Source organism: Diaporthe batatas (genome assembly GCF_019321695.1).
Source record: "Diaporthe batatas strain CRI 302-4 chromosome Unknown Contig00021, whole genome shotgun sequence".
NCBI classification, from domain to species: Eukaryota; Fungi; Ascomycota; class Sordariomycetes; order Diaporthales; family Diaporthaceae; genus Diaporthe; species Diaporthe batatas.
Window position 1 is genome coordinate 109,905 of NW_025408568.1, and position 21,751 is coordinate 131,655.

A 21,751-nucleotide genomic window follows, 5' to 3' on the forward strand; every position below is an offset into this window, starting at 1 on the left:
CCCCTGGGATGACTGGTTATAGTTGTTGATTTGTTTGATGCCGTCTCGTACACAAGCACTCATACGCACGGAGTTAGTGGTAAATGTTAATAATTGACACCCATCTTGCGACTCGCATACATGCCAGCTGAACGTGTTTGGCGTCGTAGACAAGGACAATGCCATTTGCCGTGTCAGATAAATGGTCGGCAACGAAGCTGTTGCATGTTAAAAGGTACGAGGAAGATCTGTAGTAGGGGTTTGGCCCACTCGGATATTTACACCCCCCAGGTCACCACTGAGATGCCCAATCAACTCTTGCGTGTCCCACGACACAACAAGAAGGGGAAATCCATCTTGGCCAGGTCAGCCCCGCCTTGCGGCCTCTCGGACCCCCACTCCCCAGGGAACCTCTCGACCTCCTTCTCCATGGTCCACGCGACGCCAACGTCGACATCCTCAAACCCGGCCTCCCGCATCAGGCCCGCGAACCACTCCGCCCGGATCCCATGCCTCTCGACGCCGACCATCTTGGCCTCCGGGTGGAACCTGCGCGCCTCGGGCCCAAAGTCCTCAAAGTCGGTCAGGGCGATCTGCCCGCCGGGCCTGAGGCAGCCGTGCATCGTGGCGAGGAGGGGCCTCAGGTCGGCGTCGGGGATGTGGTGAAGCGTGAGGTGGCTGATGACGAGGTCGAACTTGAGGCGTTGTTGTTGTCCGTCATCCCGCCCTGGAGGCAGCCGGGGGTCCTCGGGGTCTGTGAGGAGGATGTTCAGGGGGTGTATGGCACCCCTCAGGCTGCTCGCCCCGGCCCCGGCCTCGCCGTCGAGCTTCAGCTTCAGGGCATCGATCATGCCCCCCGCGGCGTCGATGGCCACGATGCGCCGCGCGTGTGGGGCTACCAAGAGGGTGAGCAGGCCCGTGCCGCAGCCGATCTCGAGGACGTCCGGGCCGGGGCCGGGGCTTTTGTCCCCGTCTCCCTTGTCGGACTGCAGGACAGGAGGTTGCGCCGCCAGCAGGGCCTGCAGCGCCGAGGCGGATGCGGCGCGGACGTCGGGGTTTGAGTCCCAGGCCGCGGCCTCGGCGTTGAAGCGGTCGTTGTTGGGGGTGGAGGTGGCCATGATCAATGTATGTATGGATGGCTCCCGAGGTCCAGGGATGGATGGATATCTAGGTGTGGGGCCTCCGGTCACGGTGCCGACTAACTATCCAAGGTGACTAGATCCCGGACGCCGGGTGTATGAGCTATGGAGACGGCCCCTTTTTCCTCAAGCAGGAATCCCACGAGCCCTAACCCTCTCTATCTTGCCGTTGTGCTTGCGTGCTTGTCTGGGCTTGCCGGGTTGTTACAATTTCCCTGCCATTACAACCTTGGAAGTGTTCTACCAAATACTTAAGCAATATGTCGAGGTCGTTATGCCTGTATTGGGGCAATTAGGACAAGACATTGATACGTGTGAATAATAGCTATGGTATCTTGGAGCAATATCTTCTTTCCAAGGCTGCTACCGAGGTACCCTAGGGACTTCGGAAGGGTCTTGTCAACTTGCAACAAAAAAGTAGAGATCACCGCTCCATTTCTAGTAATACTCAACTCCTATAGAATGATCTTTTGCAGGATGGCTATCCATGGAATGGGTCGGACCTCTCACTCCCTACTCCCTGGTGGAAGCCTTATTTGTGGGCCTCCTAAAGTCCATGGTAACAGCTTAGATTTTCTGAGAACGGAAATTCGCGTACCCTCAATTGGAAGGTACATACCCTCCCTACTATTCAACCAATCAGAGTACAGAACCTTAAAGTCTTTACAACTTTAATAAATAAGTCTTCTTTACGATAAGGGACTATAAATAGGGCGGGTTGGTCCTCTAGGAACTCGGGTTGTGCCTACCGGCCCTACTCACAGCCCTCCGCTATGCTTCACACTCCAGGGCTCACCCCCTTCACCCCAGCCGGCCCTTTCAAGAAGTCATCTTATATAGAATACTTCTTAGTCAGCAGATAGGTACACACCTTCCGATTAAGGGTACGCAAATTTCCGTTCTCGAGTTTCTAAGCCTGTCCCATCATCATAGGTTGCGCGGGTTGCATATCGCAATAGGTACCCCGTCCATTAAGGGTAGGCGTTACCCAGACATCATCGATGCCCATTGCTTCACCTCGTCTGCCCAGCATTCACATCCAGGGTTCATAAGACAATCCAGACGAGCTCGCATCTACCTGGTCTCTGACCAGCCTGTTTCCAGCGAACTGACCCTGCCGGGACGCTGAAAGACTGGCAATGTAGAAAGGGCTGTCAACTCCGACGGCGTCTTGTTCGACCCGTAGACCTTTCGCACCCAGATCGGACGCCTCCTTGGTGTGTCCCAGCTCGGTAGCCAGGCCGGCGGCGGCAAAGTAGAGCGAAGCCAGCTCCCTGCCCGCCAGGCCCTCCTGCTCGTATGTGTCAATGACAGCCTTTGTCGCTTCCAACTCGCGGGAGATGCCATCAGCGGTGGAGCCCCGGCCAGAAAAGTCAGACAGCATCTGCTGGATCTTCAGGCGGCGCTGGTGGCTCTGCTCGTGCCTTTCTCCCGGGGGATGGTGGTTGTTGATACTGCATATTTCACACGCACACTCGAAGCCATAGCCCTCGTGGAGCCATTTCTGGCGCTCTTGGCGCACTTCCAACTCGTTGTGGAGGTACGAAATGGTGATCTCCTCCCCTTCGGCGATTTCCCTGAGGGCGTGGATGGTGAATTGGCTGCCGGGCAGGGCAGCGTTGAGGTTGCCTTGGGCATTGGGGACACAAGAATGATTGAGCCGTGCGACGGTCTGGAACACGGCTCGCTTGCCATTTGGTCCCGATAGAGCAAAGTTATTGTTGTAAAAGATGTTGAGGAGATCCCTTCTTTGTCTGATGGACCCGAGGGAGGGGAAGGACCCCGAGACCGCGGTGGCGAGGTAGCTCAATGACTGCCGCTTGGCATTGTTCATCGAAAGACTCAGCAGCCCTTGGAGGTCATCGGGACTGAGCCGTGCTGCCGCGCGGAGGACGCTCGTGTCTCTGTTGTCAACCGAGAGCAGAATCCTGTCAGCAATGATGCGAGTCCCGCGGGCAATCGGCTGCGTCGCAAAGACGCCAAAGCCCTTGGCCCCAGCCTGACTAATCCTGAACATCGACATTGGGTGAATACATGGTCTGCTGAGTCGTTGACTTTGGTATCGTCGAATTGGGATGAAGTCTGTGGCTGAACTGGCATGGAGGTTTCCAGGGGCTCTGCCTAGGGGGTTGTCAGAAAAAAAAGCCAGTTTACCGCTAGCCGCATCAAGCCATCACGGGCTGTGTTAAATGGCTTCAAGCTGACCGGGCGGCTCCGTTGCGGAATCAGTCCGCCGAGCCACAACATTACTCGGCGTTAACACCGGTTTGGCAGCCATTATTTGCAACAACATCCCTCTACCCCTACACAAACTTGAACGCCACTTGAGTACATGTTCCAGATCTAAAATATCAACCAGTGGCTGGGTTCCAGCGTTGTCGTCATGAGTCCCTGAGCACAGTCCAGTGGTCGGCGGGGCCCTCGGGGATATTGGCTTACACTCTGGCCTATATATAGTAAATGTCACCATCATGCTTTGAGCTCGTTCTCGCACAATCCTCTATCAGGTCTCTCAAATACTCGCTCTATATGACAAGATCGGAAAATCGTTCTCCATCCCCAATCCCATTTTTCCATCTCAACTCAGTCATCTTCAAGCAATGGCGGGCTCCTTATTCCGGTCCTTCCTCGTAGCGGCGCTGGCGATCTCCCCCTTTGCCCAGGCCATCCGCTTCACCTATCCTACGCCGGCCGAAACTGCCTATAGCGTAAACCTCTCCTTTGTAAAGGGCGATACAGTAAACGTCACTTGGTCCTCAGTTTCCTCGGACCCGGCCAAGTTCAGTCTTTACCTCTGGGAGTTTGTCAACTACCCGCCCACTTACGAATTGGTTGCCTACAATGTCGAAACAAAGGCCGGAAAGGCATCATTCAAACTGCCCTGCAACATCGAGCCATCCTCCAACTGGCAACTGTACGAACACCATTTCTCTCCCAAACTGGTTGAGGCTCGCGAGCCAATCTCAGGGCTCACCCATCATCAAGTACTTGCTAACCATTGGTCTTGTTCTGATAGGACCATGATTGAGGGAATCAACGTCTACGTCCTCTACGCCCAGACTGCTCGCTTCAAAATCAAGAGCAGTAAGCGTGTTTGTGATGTCCCGGAGCCCTACCCCGAAATATGCTCCAGTTCATCGACCTATGACGATGAGTAGAACTCGAGCAGTCGGTGAGCCACACCTCTCTCGAACAGCTGGAAATTTGATGTTAACTAGCAGCAATATGACAGAGACCTCGGGATACGACTCGAAAGGCGTCGAGGGTCTGGTGGATACTACAAACACGACTGTTCAACCCGTGGATGGAAATTGAGGCCTTGGCTGTTCGGAAGGCGTCTTCCTCATTTGGTTGGTTTGAGGAAAATCAAAGCAGTCTTTGGATGTGTTTGGCGGGTCATCGTATTTGGGCAGAAGGGATAGACTAGCGGGCCATAAAGCCCCATTCAGGCCAAAGAACCGGTGGCTTCTTGTGCTACACACGCTGCAAGTCATTGAGAAATGAAACTCTTTCTTTTATTTCTCGGGAATATATGTGACTGTTTATAGATAGATTATAACGTTAATATTACCTAAGTACCTAACCTCCTAATAATAATCTAACATAAAATAATACTATATATATAGTTCTAACCTTAAAGCTCTTACTTAACTTAGAAATTTAAATATAAATTAAAGGGAGAATAGTAGTTAGTTATAAAGTTATAAAATATATAGTTAGAATATTAAATTATATATATATAAAGTAAAAGTTATAGCTTATTTTATACATTGAGCGGTTTTAAGGGCCTTAGTATAATTTTCTCAAACAATTATATACACATTTCTAAATGCTAACTGCTTCTAAAAATTTAATTTGAGTAATTAATTGTATTTAATAATGCTTGTATTTGCGCATAATGGAGATGTTACACAAGTAGTACACCAGAGGCAGGCTTGGTAAAACATGATTCTGCCAGCACTCGGGAGGAAGGTCAGCCGGATTCAATGGTATAATTACCACAGAGTAGATAGAATAAAATGTTGTCGGCGTCGACCAATCGGATTTCTTGACGCCTTTACTATATATGATGAAACTCAGCCTCGTCTTCCGGGCTCGGGGTCGAATGGCCCTGTGCTCTGGCTCCAGGGGGCCATGCAATCTCGCTCCTTCCTTTGAGGCAGCGTACCAGCGTCTCGAAAGCTCCTTTCAATTGCCAAAAAGCTTTCTGTCTCGTCATTACAGCTGCCTTGGCATGTAGACCCCCAAATTTGAGTGGGGGCTGACAGAGAATGAATAGTCTGGCCTCACATGCCCGTCCGGTTTGGCGCAGATTTGGCCTCAGCCCGCCGACTGCATGACCACCTGGGGCGGAAACCCCCCTTTGCTGCCTATATGAAAGGGGGTTTGAATTATTGGTCCCCCTCGGATTTTTGTTCCTGAAACTCACCACGTGCAACGCCTCGAGTCCAGTATTTCGTCGCAAGAGGTTTGTCCGCGAGTGGAATAAAGTTTGCGACTCTGGAAGTCGAGGCTGCGATGTCGATACTATGGGCCATTTCTCTGTGGGCCGCCGCCGTTGCTAGCCAGTCGACAACTGATGCCCGCCACATCGGCTGGTATATACAACCAGACGAGAGTACGTCTCTAGAAACATTCCGAACATAAGATGGCATGCTGATCAAAGCCCACCATAAGCCCAGAGGTTCACTGCCGCAGAAGGGTGGACCACATCTGGGACAGTTGCCGGAGACTGTCCCCTCTCCAGCAGCTGTGCCCTCAACACCGCTTGCACCAACAGTATCCTATACGGAAACGACGGAGAATCGAGGACATGGTCAGTAAATCCATATACTTTAAACAACCAGAAGAAATGGATCAAGACAGTAGAGCTCATCTTTGGCCTTGCTAGTACCGGCGACGCAAAATGCGCAGCCTGGACCATTTTCGAGAACTCCCCTTTCGGCAGTCCTTCTGCCACTAATTGGAATTGCAGGCCCTCACTTGAGGCTGCCAAGAACATATTTTATAAATATATACCAGGAGTACCAGCGCGGGAAACGACCGTGTGTAAGTTGAATTATCACATTTCCGTCTACTGCAAAGCCACTAGGCCGCGTTGGTAGCGATAACAACACCTCATGTCTTTAACATAAATCGCTTCATTTAACAGACAAAACCGTTACTCCTTCGACAGTTACCAGTCCTTCCGACGCAACATCGTCGACCTCCGCTACAGGTTCGACCTCATCTGCGAGTCCCAGATTGGCCCCAAGTCCAACCTTGACCCCTAGTCCCCAGCCAGCACGCCGGTCACTGGCGACGCTCCCAAAAGCAGAACTTGGATGACGGGAGCTATAATTGGCTCCATTGCTGGTCTCACATTGTGTATAGCGGCATACGGGTTGTGGATGCGGTATCGAAAGCATCCCAATCGACGACGCTTGGGCACCAAAAGTGAACCACAGTGGCATAGTCACAATCTTGATGCGCAGCAAGTTGATTCCGGCTTTGACGCATTAGCGAGACCTATATGTCCCCCTGTGATGCTTCATGCGGATTCTACCCGAAGGACTCTTGAGCTTCCTTGATAACATTGGGATCTATGGATGGCAAGAGACTTGGCCTACACTAAATTTCAAGCTCACTTGGAGCTGGCAAAAGCCTGTGAACCAATGTGGGTGAGAAAATAGAATAAGTATCTATTATTCTCCTTCATATGTACTGGATCAGCAAGTAATAATATATATAGAACTTTCAATCTCATGAATATCTTAAGATCAAAATGATAGTATTGAAGAATCCGGTTATAGGTAAGGCCCGGCTGTCATCGTGGCAAAGAGAGTGAGTGTATGCCTGCCCTCGGCGGAAAAGAATTCACCAGGCCGGCAGCATGCTGACCATGTATTGAAATTGGTCCGAATCCGGAATCTCACTACCTTCATTATCAGCTTCTTTGATGTTTAGCTTATTTAAAATCAATAAAAGGTAAATCTTATATGGAGTCACCTGTGAAAGTGGGCTGGAGTGGTGGTGTGAGAAACTTTTTGTAAGTCTTTTCCGTACATAATTCAAATATTGTGTTGTTGTAATCATACGCAGAATGATAACAATCTAACAGTACCAGCCAATGCAACAACACGGTATTTAGAGTTCTTCTAGAAGTCCATTGTACCATTGTAAGCCGTAATGTCATTTGTAGACAGGTCTGGCTTTGTAAGAAGGACAAGCTTCTCAGGCCTAAGAGTCATCACAAGAAGGAAAACTACAAAGAGGTCTTGATAACTCATTATTGTGCTCTTTGTCTGATTACCGGGGTAGTGGAAATTTTAAGCATGCAATCTGATTCCGACTAATTATTTTAATGGGGTAAAGTCTCCTAGACCCTGGTGCCTTGAAATGCTCATAATTCTCATCAACACTTCCACCAATGACGCAAAAGCCTGCATCTTCAGTCTGAGGGTTCCTCGTCATTACTAAAGTAGTCTCTCCAATCATTCAATGGTGAGAGCGGAGACTTCTCAGTACCAAGACATATTTAACAAAGACACAATGTCGGACAAATCTAGTGCCGACGAGGTCCTGTCCGCTACCTGGTCCATACAAAATCTAATTCAGTCGGTCAGTTTCATGATGGACGAAGTGGAATGTAATGTTCTGCTTACGAAATCACTACCAGACGAGGTCCTCAAAGGCTTATGCAAAACTATCAACGATATCGAGACAAAGGTCCTTCGTCGTAGAGCAGCACTGTCACTGGCCCAGAACCATACCACAGCATGTTACACGGAGGCCGATACTTCACAAAGGGAGTTGGACGAAATACTCTTGATTGGAAGTACTCCATCACATACCAGCTTTCAGAGCCAGTCGGCGGCCGACGAGGGTTCCATTCGATCCGAGGATCTCGACACAGAGTACGAAAACAAAGATAGCCGGGCCCCTGCGGGAGAGATACAGGGTACAATTGATTCCCTCCACGAGAGCATCAAAGCCATCCAATCCGCCGTACTGTCCCGTATGAATGCTTCCATGCCCTCGAAGGAAAGCACAACGAGCAGCATGGTCTCATTCTCGATACTGGAAGAGGAAATGGAAATACTAGACGGCCTTCTGAAACATGTTGTTGGTTCTTATAAGGCGTCTGACGATGAGAGTAGTGATTGGTTGGAGATAAAACTCGTTGGTCTTCCAACTCTTCTTAGCGCACTCTTCAACATGGAGATTCGAGAAGCTGTGGAGGACGGCAGTGATATTGATGATAATGTCATGATGGAGATGGTTGTGGCAAATCAGACAAGAACCAATATTCTGCGCAACATAGAAGCGATTGCCAAGCGGGTGAAAGACCTTGCGCTGAAGTCTAAGACAATGCTAGAGGAGTCTGGTAGGTAATAGATTATACTCGAGTTACCTCGGAGAATCTACAATTAAGGGTTAGACGCAGGCTGCTCGGCATCTTGGCGCCAAAACACTTGGACACAATAAATTACATAGTCGGACAGATTCAATGTCAAGTAACTTTGTATCTCAAAATTCAGACGTTCTGAGACGAAAGGCCTGAATATGTAGCACCTCTATAATGCGTCCAGATATGTGAGAATAGCCCAGTTCCAAGGATGCCTGGAACAGCGTTATGAACAATAAATAGTTAGCAGATAACTGCCAGTGAGTGGTGAGCCTGACACTACTCAACTTCCCCTCCCCATCCACACATTTGTATCCCCAGTGATTCACTAAGAGCAATTGCCGAAGCTCATGATCTAAGCACCGTTTCCGTTGTAGGCAAGGAGGTTGACGGTGCTGCTAGGCACACCGGTGATGATACCAGACGACCCTAGAGCCTTAATGCGGGAGGCAACTGCGGCAGGAGACGCCAGACCCTCGAGAGCCTTGAGGTAGAGAACGAGGCCAGTGACGTGGGGGGTTGCCATGGAGGTGCCAGAGATGCTGTTGGTCGCGGAGTTGGAGCCGATCCAGGCGGAGGTGATGCTGGTGCCAGGGGCAAGGATGTCGACACCGCTACCAAAGTTCGAGTACGTGGCCCATCGGTTCGCGTTGGTGGTAGCACCGACAGTGATGGCGTTGGGAGCTGAAGCGGGGGAGACCTAAGCCGTCTTTGTTAGTATTTTCGTGGATGGCGCAACCCAGCCGGGAGGATTCAGCTTACATTGGCAACGTTCTGGGCCTCGTTACCAGCAGCAACGACGCTGATGACACCGGAGGTGTACGCAGACTGGACAGCGTTATTGAAAGCCGTGGAGACGCCACCACCTGCGTGATGGTGTGTCAGCAAAACCTCTCGCCCCGAAAATCATCTGCTCACTCCGTGCAGACTTACCGAGTGACAAGCTGACGGCTGCGACGCCGGCACGGCCCTTGGAGGTGATGTCGTTAACAGCCCAGGAATAGCCGTCCAGCACGTCAGCAGTTGTTCCCGAATCGCCCTGGAACACTTTTACAGCGATGATGGTGGCCGCCTTGGCCACACCGTAGGTTGTCCCACCGATGGTGCCTGCAACGTGTGTGCCGTGGCCAACAGTGTCGGCGGTAGAGCCAGTGACTGCACTGTAGCCCAGGCTGGCCCGGCCGCCGAAGTCGTTGTGGGCGGCGTTGATGCCGGTGTCAATGATGTAGGCATATGTGCCTGTGCCAGCGGAGCTGTCGTAGACGTAGCTGGTCGAGCCAGCCCCGGCCTTGTGGGATACGGCTCCCAGACCCCACGAAGGCGCGTTCGACTGGGTTGTCAGGGCATAGAGGCTCCAGATCTGATCAGCCTCGACGGCAGCGACCTGAAAGCGTGTTAGAACATCCCATAGAAGCAGGCATTTGCAGCTGCCCATGTCGAGCCGCAGGTCAAAGAGGCACTTACGGCATCACTGGCCTTAATCTCCTCGATGGTAGCATCGTCGAAGGATCCCGAGTAGCCGTTGAAGTCGCTGATGTTGAATGTCTTCTCGACTCCAGAGAGATCGCGACGTCCGATGCTCCGAGCATGCACATTCTTGGCCCACGCAAGATGAGACTCGACATCTGCACTCGCCTTCAGGGTGACGATGTACTTGTTGGGAATGGCCCGGGCCTCAGGCTGGGAGGCGACGGGAGCGGCGTTGACGAAGGGCAGCAGAGCCCCTGCGACGAGGGCAAGCTTCTTAAGGCCGTACATGATGAGGACACGGGCAGGTGATCTGACGAGGCGAGCTGAGCTGACGAGGAGGGCTGAAGAGCTGAGACCGAGTATGGGTTGGCAGTGACGGTTCGAGAGTTGAGATCCGGGCTGAGGGGCTCTTTATATCTCTTGAAAGGTCCTCACGGCGGCTTAGTGAATCCATAGCCACCTCATATAAGGCAATGCGACACCATCACCGGATACGAGGTATCGTCTTCCAATCTCTCGTCCTCCCGAGGGCTCACATGACTGCTCTCAGACACCAACCGCGCGCATTGCGATGCCATCAGACCCGCAGCAGACTTGCGCCAGATATGCACGTCTTGCTTGATCGAGCGCAAGAGACTTCTGGTATGTCGCGAGGTTACGGTGCGTCGTAGCACGACAGCCGCTTCAGGAAGGAGGGAGGGCATTGGACATCTGTCTAGCATGCTGACATTCCATTTGGACATAAGCCTGAATGGCGACGAGTCTCGGCGAAAGGGATTCAGCCAACAAGAAGAGTGCGAAAATTAATTAGAAGAAGCTTGGCTACTTGGCAATGTGACAGGTCTATCAGAAGGCCAGCAGGGCCAGATTTTGTATGAACCATGGAACTTCTCTATCAACGGCTGAGCACGTCGAAGAAGTGCTCATAGTTGCCATACCCTCCTAACCAGGCCCCCCTACCTGGCGGTGTGCCGTGATTCGTCCTCGTCCCCGGGAGCCAGTGTACCTAGCCATGCATGGCACTCTAGCGCCTGACCCTTTCCTGTCAGGCCTGTCCGAGAGCTGGGCCCTGCGGTTGGTCCCTGCCGAGATACAAAGCTTATCTTCAAAAGGTGTGTCTTGTGGCAACTTGGCGGCACAAAGACTACCGGCCCTCCACAGTGGTCATATGGCGTTGTCTATCTAGTTTCCTCATTGGGATGGCTTCCGCGAGGATCTTGCTTGCCGGCAGCCATCCGTCACCACGCATAATAACACCAACAGCCTGTTACTAGCAACTTTATTGTCCCTCCTTCGGGGAGTATTGGATGAACAAGAGGGGAAAGCGCCCACTTCCCGCGTTTGCTAGGTGGGCATATTGCTCGACGTCGGCCACAGTGGTGTTGCATTCAAGCAGACTTTGTGCAAAGTATTCAGATAGTGCAGTACAATGTGGCTGTGACATCCGGGTATTAAACGCGTGAGCATTCCAAGGTTCCCGCCCTGCCGCCAGGGACGCCCATTGTGGGACAAAGCTCTCACGTACAGTAAGCAACAAGCGGCAGTTCCCCCTGTGTATGTCATCATTTTGTTGGAGTTGGACGTAATCACGAGCCAAGTTGTGCTCCGACCAGGGCACGACGGCCAAGACATGCAGGCCCATGATGAAAGATTGGGCAGCACGCCCATCTGACAGTCCGTGGGCCTCGGCGTTGAATGACCTTCTCCTTTCGGCTGAAGATTGACATCCAATACCCCCATGATTCTCACGGGCGACACCAGAACTTCAACGCCGTATACTTGTGGCGTGATCGTGCGCAAGACGCTCATCACACACTATCGAATCCAGAGAGTGACGACCGCTGCCAAACTAGACCATGTGAAGTTCCCGAAGGTCGAGAGTTCCATGGCCATGTTGGATTTATTGATCTTGGCACAGGTCTCTGGGCTTGTATGCCCCAGGTTGTCGAGTATCCTCGGCATGTTCGATGTAGCAGGCGACCACCATGACCCAAAGCTTTCCTAGTCGAGTGCTCCGAAAGTGCGGTGAACGAAAGAAACACCTTAGACTTACCTATCGCACTTAGAATCTCACCAAGCGTATAATCAATCGCACCTCCTGAGATCTAAACTCAGGCCTCAGTCGGCACAGAATTCAGATCGTGTTGCACGCTTCTCAATGCAGAGTTGGCCTGTTATTTTGCACCTCCTACAAGAGGGTGCCTACTACAAGTGCTGGTGCTTAGCGAGGCATCAGACGGGACTATTCACCGGTTCTGTGACAGGAGCGCGGTGCACTTATATTCATGTCGCGGGGACATAATGTCTTCCGCACATTGGATCACACCAAAGCTGTAACACGTGGATCCGTAGTTGCTGAGATGCACGATCGATGATGGAGTTAAATGTTTCCTTCTCACAGGGTAAAAGGAGTCTTCACCCATTTTACCTGTTTTCACTGTGTGCCAGGTTTATCTCTAACATAAGGTTTGTTTGGCTTGGGGGTTAATCGTTTCTAGTTAACGCCGCCTTCAACACGGTGCCCCTTAGTCCTGTCTGTGCGTCGCAAGCCTGAGGCCATCAGCACCTATTGTATTTTAACTATAGTTATCGACATCGTATTTTTTTAAGCGCTGTCTGAGTGTCTACTACCGTAGGAAGGCGCTATGTATGTATGTATCGGACGTATACGGAACAGAAACGAAACCAGTTAATGGTTTGATTCGGCATCCCCGCCAAGTTCAGTTCCACAACCTTTGTCTTTTGCCAGCACTGAGAGGTATGGCGTTGTAGAGGAGTGTATTAGGACAGAATTATCAACCGCATCCTGAGGCCTATTATTTTGCTCCGAAGGTCCTATTCGAAATGAGCCAGAGACAGATACGCATGCATTTCTCTGAGGTAGGTATATAGGTATAATTTCCGAACATGCTTAAGTGTTTGCTGTTTGGTGTGGGGGATTTCTAGATCCCCTCGTATAATAAATATCCCTTGTCCCCGTCTCAATTGACTACAACATCGCCCACAACCATCCTGTGATCACTCACATACACACCATCGACATAGTTACCCACAATCTCGATTGCCTGTGCCGTATAGGGGAGGGCAGATTCAGGTCCAATCCAAATGTAATCAATTCGGCTCTGACCAGTCTGGGAAAAACCGGTATAGGTGAGCTGGTTTGTGCCGATGTGCGGAGCCAAGTCCCACAGGTCCTCGACATAGTTCAAGCCCACCAGCGTCGAGTAGGCATCTCCGTTTGGGGCAGAGTTGAAATCACCCGTGAGGGACACTGGCAGCTGCCCGTAGGTCTGCTGAGCCGCCTGCATGCGCGAGACCACTACTTTAATACCCTCGCTCCGGGCCTGCGAGCTGACGTTGTCAAGGTGGGTGTTGGCGTGTATGAACCGCTTCCCAGTTGCGATATGCTCGAATACGCCAATCGTGACGATGCGGCGGCTTCCCGCTCCCCAGCCAAACGACACCACGTCCGGGGTAGGCGACAGCCATTTGGTCTCACTGTAGAGGACCTTCAGGACGTCGGTACGGTACAAAATAGGACTGTATTCGCCTTGAGTGGCTCCATCGTCACGTCCCACGCCGAGATGGGCCCACTGAGAGCCCAGGCCGCTCTTGATGTCGGTGAGCTGATTGTTGAGGACCTCCTGAAGGCCTATGACGGTAGTGGAGGCGTTGGCAGCCTCACCCGAAAGTTGATTGATTAGGAGCGGCCTGCGAGTCGACCACGGCTTCTCGTTGGCTTCCAGTGACGTAGCGGCATATCGAATGTTGAAGGAGATGAGGCGCAGGGGAAGCGCCGCGCATAATGCGGTATGGGCAAACAGCGTTGCTAGAACAAAGACAGACGGCCAGTACTTGGATATCATGTTGTCTAGTTCTCAGCTTTACCAACCGAGGAGATCGTTACCAGAGTCCAGGACAATGAAGGTGGCGAGTAGCGTCCCGCGTCCGTACGAGCGATCGGGGACGGGTCAGTGTTATTCAAATAGTTATGGGACAGGCGTATTTGCGGGAAGCTCTTCAAGGGCCACGTGAAGGCCGAGAGGTTCAATGATTGCTCAATATGTGATGAGGTGATGGTAGCCAAGACGGTAGCTGCAACGCTAGGATGTAACACTGCTTCCATCAGATGCTACTGCAATGCGGGCGGGAAACATTACTAGCCATAGATGGAAGGAACATGTGTCTAGTAGGGATTTTAAAACCGACATTCCCGTTCCTGAATACTACACTCGTCCGGTTGAGATTTAAATCGCTGGGTTAAGTTGTATTTTCGAGTTTAAAGTATAGCACCTCCTAAGCTCTATCCTGATTGCAAGTGATCACGCTAGGCTCATTCTAAGAATCCAGCCCGGGCTATTATGTCACCATATACATCGGCGCGGATGACGGGGACCCAAATATAACAATCTCTCCTAAGGTCCAGCACTGCTTTATATCTCACCTCACCATGGCATGAACCATGGTGGAAATAATGTATCGTTGACGTCCAACATCCACGAGTCGGCCGCGGACGTCAAGGGCCTTGGGCTCGCGCGAAGCGAGCACTTTGAGGCGGAAGGCCGTTTCACAGGGTCAGGAACGGCGAGAAAACGTATCGTGTCCAGCATCTCCTTCGGAACCCCCTGGTCCAGAGCGAGTTCTTCCCAGAGCTCCAACGGAGTCTGGATTATCAACTCCACTGGGGTATCCTTCCGGGGAGCTGCTACTAATTGCTTCGCCCACCCGAACCACGTGTGCACGTCATCCGGAATCCACAAAGTAGCGCTGTGACTGACCAAAGAAGCAGCAGACCACACATCGACTTTATGGTAGCAGCGAATTCCTGATTGAGAGCAGGGTGGGTCAGGGCATGCTCGAGTGCACCGAGTCTCTGGAGGGCAAGGGGCTGGAGCTGCATTTAAGCCCGCCGTTGCTAGTGGTGCTCGGGTGTGCTCCGGCGGTTTCCTCACGCGTGTTTAATATTGCTACGATGGGCCATATTATCTTGGATATCCGGCACATGACGGCCCGAGTATAGTACTCTGATTTTCAACACATACCCATGTGTAGTATCACTCCGCATTGAACGTATTAATTATTCACGGAAGATGAAAGCTGGACGACATTGCTGGTTCATCACACAGCGTCCACCGATAGCCGCTGCCGCTCACTAATAAATAGCAGCGACGGATAATCATACCAGTAGCAAACATCTTGACACGGGCCAATCTAGTTGCTAATGTGCCCTCAGCAATATGGTTTGAAATGCACCAGACATTGTTCTAGCACAGGTACAATACAGTCAGCCGCAGCCACGGTGCTGTTTGTCAGCCAGTTCTGGAATGGCGGCTGTACAATTTCCCCGCCATAGCGTTACCAAGACCGTAACGTGACGGCGTATCCGCCGCTGGGTGGATTTGTCCCTGTCCCGGCAGCCCCTGATTCATGACCCTTTCCTGTCCAGACGCCGGCCGCCTCCCTCTTTGGCATTGTCCCTGAACCTCCGTCTGCCCTGCCTAGGGACGGAGCTCCGCGCGGGCCTGCCTACGTCATTGTTGCCATTCGATTAGTGAGCGCGCCCAACTGATGCTGCATAATAGTGGGAATATCTGCAAAACCCCGGTTCACAAATATCAGTCCATCAGCAAACCCACAGACAGCCGCCAAATAAATACCCAGACCTCGGGAGCTCTTACGCGGAGCCCACATTCATTCATTCATCAACTTCGATCCGCCTGCACCCTCACCCCAACATGGCTGACATCCCCTCAACATTCAAGGCCGCCGTGCTGCCCACGGCCAAGGGCAAGCACGTCGTCGACGAGCGCTCCCTCAGCGCCCTCGCCACCGGCGAGGTTGCCATCAAGGTCACCGCCACTGCGATCAACCCCGTGGACTGGAAGATTCGCGATCAGGGTATTCTTTACAACAAGTATCCGGCCGTGCTAGGCTCCGACGCCGCCGGCGAGGTTGCCGCGGTTGGGTCCGGCGTCACTTCCTTTGCCAAGGGCGACAGGGTCTTCTTCCAGGGCATCCTCACCAGCCTCGACAACTGCACCTTCCAGCAGTACTGCAAGCTACCTGCGGAGCTGGTGTCACACACGCCCGGCAACATCAGCGACGAACAGGCCGCCGGCGTGCAGCTGGCGCTGATGGCTGCCGTGACGGGCTTCTACCACAACACCGGCCACGGCATCACGCCTGCGCCCTGGGATGTCGAGGGCGGTGGCAGGGAGGCCGGAAAGGGGAAGGCCATTGTCATCCTGGGCGGGAGCTCGTCTGTGGGTCAATATGCGATCCAGCTGGCCAGGCTGTCGGGCTATGAGAGGATCGTGACCAACTCGAGCGCCTCACATGCCGAACACCTGAAGAGCCTCGGGGCCCACGTGGTTCTAGACCGGAAGACGCAGTCAAAGCCAGATGATTATCGTGAGGCCATCGGTGACATCCCACTTGACTTTGTCTGGGATTCCATCGCGGAGGTGGAGACCGCGAAGCTGGGCATCGCCATCCTGGGCCTGGTGAAGACCGTCTCGGAGGAGCGCCAGGTTGTTGGCGTGTGGAACCCCAACGACAACCCAGACCCAACTGCCGGGCCTTACCCCGAGGTTGTCGAGGCCGGTCTGTCTGCCAGCCCCAAGGTTAACGTCAAGCAAATCTTGGGCCTTGGCAGCGCTCCCGACAAGCGTTACGTCAGTGAACCTGTGGTCAAGGCCATCGGTGGCGAGGATGGATGGATCGCAAAAGGTCTGTTCCAGCCCAACCGGCCGATTGTCATTGAGGGTGGCCTAGCGGCTTTGGATCAAGCGCTGGACAGGAACAAGGCTGGTGTTTCGGGAGAAAAGGTTGTCATTAGGCCATTTGGACCATAAGGCAGGTCTGCCCTCGGCCTGAGCATCAATTCAGTCGGCAGAGCTTTGTAGAACGAGCCATTTTTGTGCACCAACTACTTTTTCTGTTCGTGACAGGGGCATCTGACTACTTCACCTGCCTCCCTTTCACCCAAACGGCCTCTATATTCCGATCGTCTCCTGTCATAACGAACTTGCTGAACACGGTTCTTAATGAGTCCTCCGCCTGGACCATAGTCATGATCTGGTCATCCACGCGGGTCGATATAACACACGCATCGAATTCCATGCCCACCGCAAAGTGTCCAACCTTGTCCCCCAGCGAACACACTTCTGCGCCTCCGCGGGTCGCCAAGTAGAAGAGTTCCTCAATAGACAGACCCTTCTCAGTTCCGTGAGACATGGCCTCCCTTGCGTTGCTGGCGACGAGCGCCTGGCGCATTGCATCGAGGATGCTGCTTGAGAAGCCCCCGCCGGAGTCTGTGCCCAGCCCCGTCTTGATACCGCGGCGTAGGAATTCCCTGACCGGTGCCGCCATGAACCCGCCGCCTACGGTCATGTTGGAAATCGGACAGTGAGCCACACCGCAGCCCAGCTCCGCAAATTTGGAAAGCTCATACTCGCTCATATAGCAGCAGTGTGCAAGTATCGACTTGGGTCCGAGGAGGCCGTAATAACTGTAAAGATCGACCTCGTTGCTGAACTGAGGGAATAGAGATTTGGTCGCCTTCATCTCCTGTTCGGCCTCGTTGAAATGTGTCTGTATGGCAAGCTCAGGCTGTCTTTTTGCTATCTTGCCGAGACCCTCCAGCACAACGGGGTCACAGGTGATGGCAAATCGTGGTGTGAGGACCGGCCGGACCAGGCTGCCCTGAGGGTCGATCTTCTGAATGTAAGTGATGCATTCCTCCGTCACGCGCAGGCTTTCGTCAGGACTGGCATCCCGGTAGTATTCTGGTGCATTCCTGTCCATGTTGCATTTCCCAATCAGTGCTCGCTGGCCCTTTTGTTGACATTCAGTGGCCAGGATACGTGTAGCCTCGCCGTGCGCAGATGCATAGTATGAGGCGGTCGTGATGCCCTGTTTCAGGAAGCCATTGACACATTGCCCATAGATCTGGCGTGCATAGTCTGGGTCCGCAAATTTGGCCTCATTCGGAAAGGTAACGGTGTCAAGCCAGTCGAGGATATGCATGCCCTGGCCCAGGCCACGCTGCGCCCACTGCGGTGCGTGGTTGTGCGTGTCAACAAAGCCTGGAATGAGGAACGACCCTTGGTCCAGCTTCTCGACATGGCACTCTTTGGACGGGATCGGTACACCGGCGGGGGTGTGGAGGATCTCGGGGATCTCATCAACGCTCTTGTCGAAGACGACGATGGTGCCTTTTTGGTCGACGACGAGAAGAGCTGACTCCAGGATCTCGAGGTCTGTGGGAGCCAGTGAATGTATCACCGGCCCGTGGAAAATAGTGAGGTTGCTCATCTTAAGATTGTTGTCCCAGACAGCATCACATTAGCTAGGCATGGCGAGAGTGTTGTTGTCGACAGTCTACAGTCAACAGCCGAGCTGATAAGCAATACGAGAGACTCGAATATGATGCCGGTGACACGGACCGTATCGATACGCCTGCCCGCTCACGAGTCGTGAGTCGGTCGCACGGCAGGTGGTCGCCGTGCAGGAATGATGCTATTGGCTGCTCGGCCGGAGCTTGGTTACATAATATTAAGCTCCCGTTTTCGAAAACATCCTGCCGTCTCTCAGCCTCCGTTTTGTGACGGTTGCCCCTGTTTGACGTCGATGTTTCACCTCGTACTCCAAACGTCTGGGTCGATCACTGCACATCACCAAACCTACCAAAACCACATCACCTGCATCTCACATATCATAAAAGTTTTGCCTTTGCGGAAATCTAACATCGAAGAGAGCCGCTGTGCGAGTGTTCTGCCCGCTGGTACCAAATCCCAAGTCGCCATGGCGAGCGATATCCCCTCGACCATGAAGGCATGGCTCGTCACCAGAAACGGCCAGCCAAAAGACGCGCTGACCTTGAAGACTGACTACCCTGTGCCATCCAAGCTCAAGTCAGGGAACGTCCTCATCAGGGTGTCTTATGCAGCCCTGAATCCCGCGGATCTCAACTTCATGGGCAACATACCCAACTGGGTTCCTTTCCGCCACAATCCCATCCCAGGTCTCGACTTTGCTGGGGAGGTTGTCAAGGTTGGACCATCAGTACCGAGTGATCTTGGTGTGGCCGTGGGTGCGCAAGTATGTGGCGCGCTCAACGTCATCTCAGTGGCCGTGGGGAGGGGCAGTCTGGCCGAGTACATCGAGGTGCCCGCGAGCAAGGTGGTAGTAAAGCCGAAGGGAGTCGACACAATAGATGCCGCGGGCGCACTCGGGATAGCTGGGCAGACGGCGTACATCGTGCTCAAAGAAGCCGGCGTAAAGGCGGGCGACCGTGTGCTGGTCAACGGTGCTAGCGGTGGCGTGGGCAGTGTCCTTGTCCAGGTGGCAAAATCAAAAGGCGCTGTTGTGTTTGGGGTCTGCTCGTCAGCGAATGCTGAGATGGTCAAGGGGCTAGGTGCTGATGAGGTGAGAGCATCCTCGCTCCCTGCATGTCCTGGGTGGGATTTTGATCTCCGCGGCCCTGGGCAGTCTGCTGACAGAAGCTGCAGGTGATCGACTACAAAGCCTACGAGTCTCTGGCAGCTCATCTGACCGACAGCTTCGAATCAAAACCCATGAATCGCATCTTCGACTGCGTCGGGAGTGACGAGCTGTTCCAGAGATCAGCCAAGTACCTCGACAAAGACGGGATGTTTATCACGATTGTGGGCGGGGTGGGTGCTGGGCCAATTGTGAGAAGCAAGTTGTTGCCAGTCGCACTTGGCGGAGTGCCGCGAAGGTACAAACTTCTCGCCCTGTGGCCAGATGGAGCCATCGCGAAAGAGGTTGCAAAATGGATCGAGAACGGAGAATATATCAAGTTCCCCAGGGACTCGGAATACTCGATGAACGACGCAATCAAGGTACGCTTATCTTCTCAACTAACAGCTGACTGCGCTGACAATAGGGGCCTCCAGGGCTACGAACGCGTGGCGAGTAAAAGATCTAGGGGCAAGGTCGTAGTCGCAGTCTCTTGAGGAATGTGATTAGACCAAGAACAGATTATCCTTGGCAGAGGGTCGCAGACAGCAAATAATTATCTGAAAGCGGGCAGGCTCGCTGGCGGTAGCCGGATGTAATAACGATTAAACAACATAACGACCAATGGATAAATATCCTGCAGCAGAGCTAGGATCATTACTATTAGTAGTACGATCATATTATTATTAACCACGTCTCGCACGACCACTGCACACGTGTGATGCCCGCTCCAGGCTCCAGAAATCATATTCAAGGAACAGCCATCGACCGTAAATGCATTTGTGAGTAGAGACAGGGGCCCCTAGCTCTCTACTGTGCAGTATGACCCCGACTCGTTGGATTGGACGGACCCTCAATCCCTCAGGGTGGAGAATCGTCCGGTGCGAGCCCGTGTGGGTGTGGTCACGACAGCCCCAGCGGGCCATTGGTGAGATGCGCAAGTCCGAAGCACGACAGAAATAGCCTGTGATAGCAGGGCATGGGCGACGGTGCACAAGTGTCCATACGATGTGACAGCGAGGCGTGAGCGTGCTCTCAGCACATGTGCCGATTGTGCACATGGAGACAGGTATCGTTGGTAATAAATAAGCTGAAAAGCAGATAAGGGGACGACAACGGACATTGAGGTGCTAGATAGCCAGGGCCAAGCCTCATACCCCAGTATCCATGGATGGCATATCTCGAGCCCAGATTAGATTAAGCTTCGCGCACCGTCGAGGTTCGTCCGAAATCCACGTTCTGCATGCGCCTCGGGAACGTCTGGCTTGCACAAGTCTGCAGTCGAGTAAAGATCGGCAAGACACCCGGGGCAGCCTCGAGGCTCACCTGGGCAGCTGACCAGACCGGGGCTTTGCTCTCGCCCGGGAAAGGGCATGTTTGCCTTGGCAGGACTGCCCACGCGTTTGATACATGACAGAAGCAGGGCGCATTGCCAACCACATAAGGGAGGGAGCACCGCGTCATGACTCGTTGCTCCTGGGGCTGTGCGTACGGTGAGGGAGCGAAGACGGGAGGTCCTGACAAGCTACCATGGCCACATGCAGTCAGAGGTGAAACACATGTGGGGGCGAGCTTCTCTGCAAGGGACATAAAAATAGGCTACCCTGAGCTCCCATGTCTAAGCATAAACAACGATGGCGATTCCGTCTAAATGCGGACCTGCCCTGTAGGGCAGCAGGGGAGCTTGTACGAGGTACGTTGCCGGCCGTTGTACTCTATGTATTGCTGCTGTCCATGCCGAAATAAGGTTGGTCTAGAATGCTTGTTGTTGATTCTTGTCTGGTTGTATGCCGTTGAGTGTGATGGTTGAGTTCCGACTCCCGTTGCTTGACTCCCATGCACCCTTGGTGCATCCCTATCTCACAAGAGTTCCACACAGGGGACAATAAGTCATAATACATGACGGGAGAATCGGACGGCAGGTAGAGGATTCTCCACAGCGCCCAGGGCGAAGGTGTCTATCTGCCCACAGCAGGCCCGGCGGTGCGGATCACGCGGACGCGGCAAGCGAGAAACTCCCACACGTGCAGAGATTCTGCCCGATATGGGCGTCCCGTCTCCACGGTATCAAATTACAGGTGACGGCTGGAGAAGGTTATCCTGCCAGCCTTGCAGGGGCCATGAGTCGCCGGTGGGGTCTGGCTTGTAGGTGAGCGGATCATGCCAGGAACCCGTTCGTCAAGACATAAAAGACGAACCTAATCGCCATTCACGATCTCACTGGCCATGTCCTACTCCAATCCAAGCCATCATCAGATCACAGTCTCTTCCCTCGCGGTTCTTCAGTGTTCAT

General features: G+C 53.0%; 9 protein-coding genes across 9 annotated transcripts; 4 read left to right on the plus strand and 5 right to left on the minus strand.

The window, feature by feature from the left end:
• Positions 1-125: 125 nt before the first annotated feature.
• Positions 126-1,188, minus strand: KVR01_012817 (uncharacterized protein). Its single transcript, XM_044787686.1, has one exon. The coding sequence runs from the start codon at positions 1,095-1,097 to the stop codon at positions 291-293; it is 807 nt and encodes a 268-aa protein (XP_044638288.1). The 5' UTR covers positions 1,098-1,188; the 3' UTR covers positions 126-290.
• Positions 1,189-1,792: 604 nt separating this feature from the next.
• On the minus strand, positions 1,793-3,205 carry KVR01_012691 (uncharacterized protein). The gene has a single exon (XM_044784736.1). It carries the CDS (start codon positions 3,139-3,141, stop codon positions 2,152-2,154), a length of 990 nt encoding a protein of 329 aa, XP_044638162.1. The 5' UTR covers positions 3,142-3,205; the 3' UTR covers positions 1,793-2,151.
• Positions 3,206-3,718: 513 nt separating this feature from the next.
• On the plus strand, positions 3,719-4,276 carry KVR01_012808 (uncharacterized protein; the record flags this gene model as incomplete). The annotated part of the gene is made up of 2 exons (XM_044789518.1): positions 3,719-4,032; positions 4,135-4,276. 2 exons carry the CDS (start codon positions 3,719-3,721, stop codon positions 4,274-4,276), a joined length of 456 nt encoding a protein of 151 aa, XP_044638279.1.
• Positions 4,277-7,649: 3,373 nt separating this feature from the next.
• KVR01_012850 (uncharacterized protein) lies at positions 7,650-8,492 on the plus strand (the record flags this gene model as incomplete). The annotated part of the gene is made up of 1 exon (XM_044787314.1): positions 7,650-8,492. The coding sequence occupies one exon, from the start codon at positions 7,650-7,652 to the stop codon at positions 8,490-8,492; it is 843 nt and encodes a 280-aa protein (XP_044638321.1).
• Positions 8,493-8,860: 368 nt separating this feature from the next.
• Positions 8,861-10,263, minus strand: KVR01_012814 (uncharacterized protein; the record flags this gene model as incomplete). Its single annotated transcript, XM_044784607.1, has 4 exons — positions 8,861-9,205; positions 9,268-9,371; positions 9,439-9,889; positions 9,970-10,263. 4 exons carry the CDS (start codon positions 10,261-10,263, stop codon positions 8,861-8,863), a joined length of 1,194 nt encoding a protein of 397 aa, XP_044638285.1.
• A 2,693-nt stretch (positions 10,264-12,956) lies between these two features.
• Positions 12,957-14,032, minus strand: KVR01_012758 (uncharacterized protein; the record flags this gene model as incomplete). The annotated part of the gene is made up of 2 exons (XM_044790740.1): positions 13,661-14,032; positions 12,957-13,627 (listed from the first exon to the last, which is right to left on the minus strand). The coding sequence occupies exons 1-2, from the start codon at positions 13,839-13,841 to the stop codon at positions 12,957-12,959; spliced, it is 852 nt and encodes a 283-aa protein (XP_044638229.1). The 5' UTR covers positions 13,842-14,032.
• Positions 14,033-15,710: 1,678 nt separating this feature from the next.
• KVR01_012849 (uncharacterized protein) lies at positions 15,711-16,829 on the plus strand (the record flags this gene model as incomplete). The annotated part of the gene is made up of 1 exon (XM_044794672.1): positions 15,711-16,829. The coding sequence occupies one exon, from the start codon at positions 15,711-15,713 to the stop codon at positions 16,827-16,829; it is 1,119 nt and encodes a 372-aa protein (XP_044638320.1).
• A 106-nt stretch (positions 16,830-16,935) lies between these two features.
• KVR01_012719 (uncharacterized protein) lies at positions 16,936-18,291 on the minus strand (the record flags this gene model as incomplete). The annotated part of the gene is made up of 1 exon (XM_044792314.1): positions 16,936-18,291. The coding sequence occupies one exon, from the start codon at positions 18,289-18,291 to the stop codon at positions 16,936-16,938; it is 1,356 nt and encodes a 451-aa protein (XP_044638190.1).
• Positions 18,292-18,604: 313 nt separating this feature from the next.
• KVR01_012750 (uncharacterized protein) lies at positions 18,605-20,153 on the plus strand. Its single transcript, XM_044791250.1, has 3 exons — positions 18,605-19,404; positions 19,488-19,841; positions 19,896-20,153. The coding sequence occupies exons 1-3, from the start codon at positions 18,607-18,609 to the stop codon at positions 19,953-19,955; spliced, it is 1,212 nt and encodes a 403-aa protein (XP_044638221.1). The 5' UTR covers positions 18,605-18,606; the 3' UTR covers positions 19,956-20,153.
• The last annotated feature ends 1,598 nt before the right edge of the window (positions 20,154-21,751 follow it).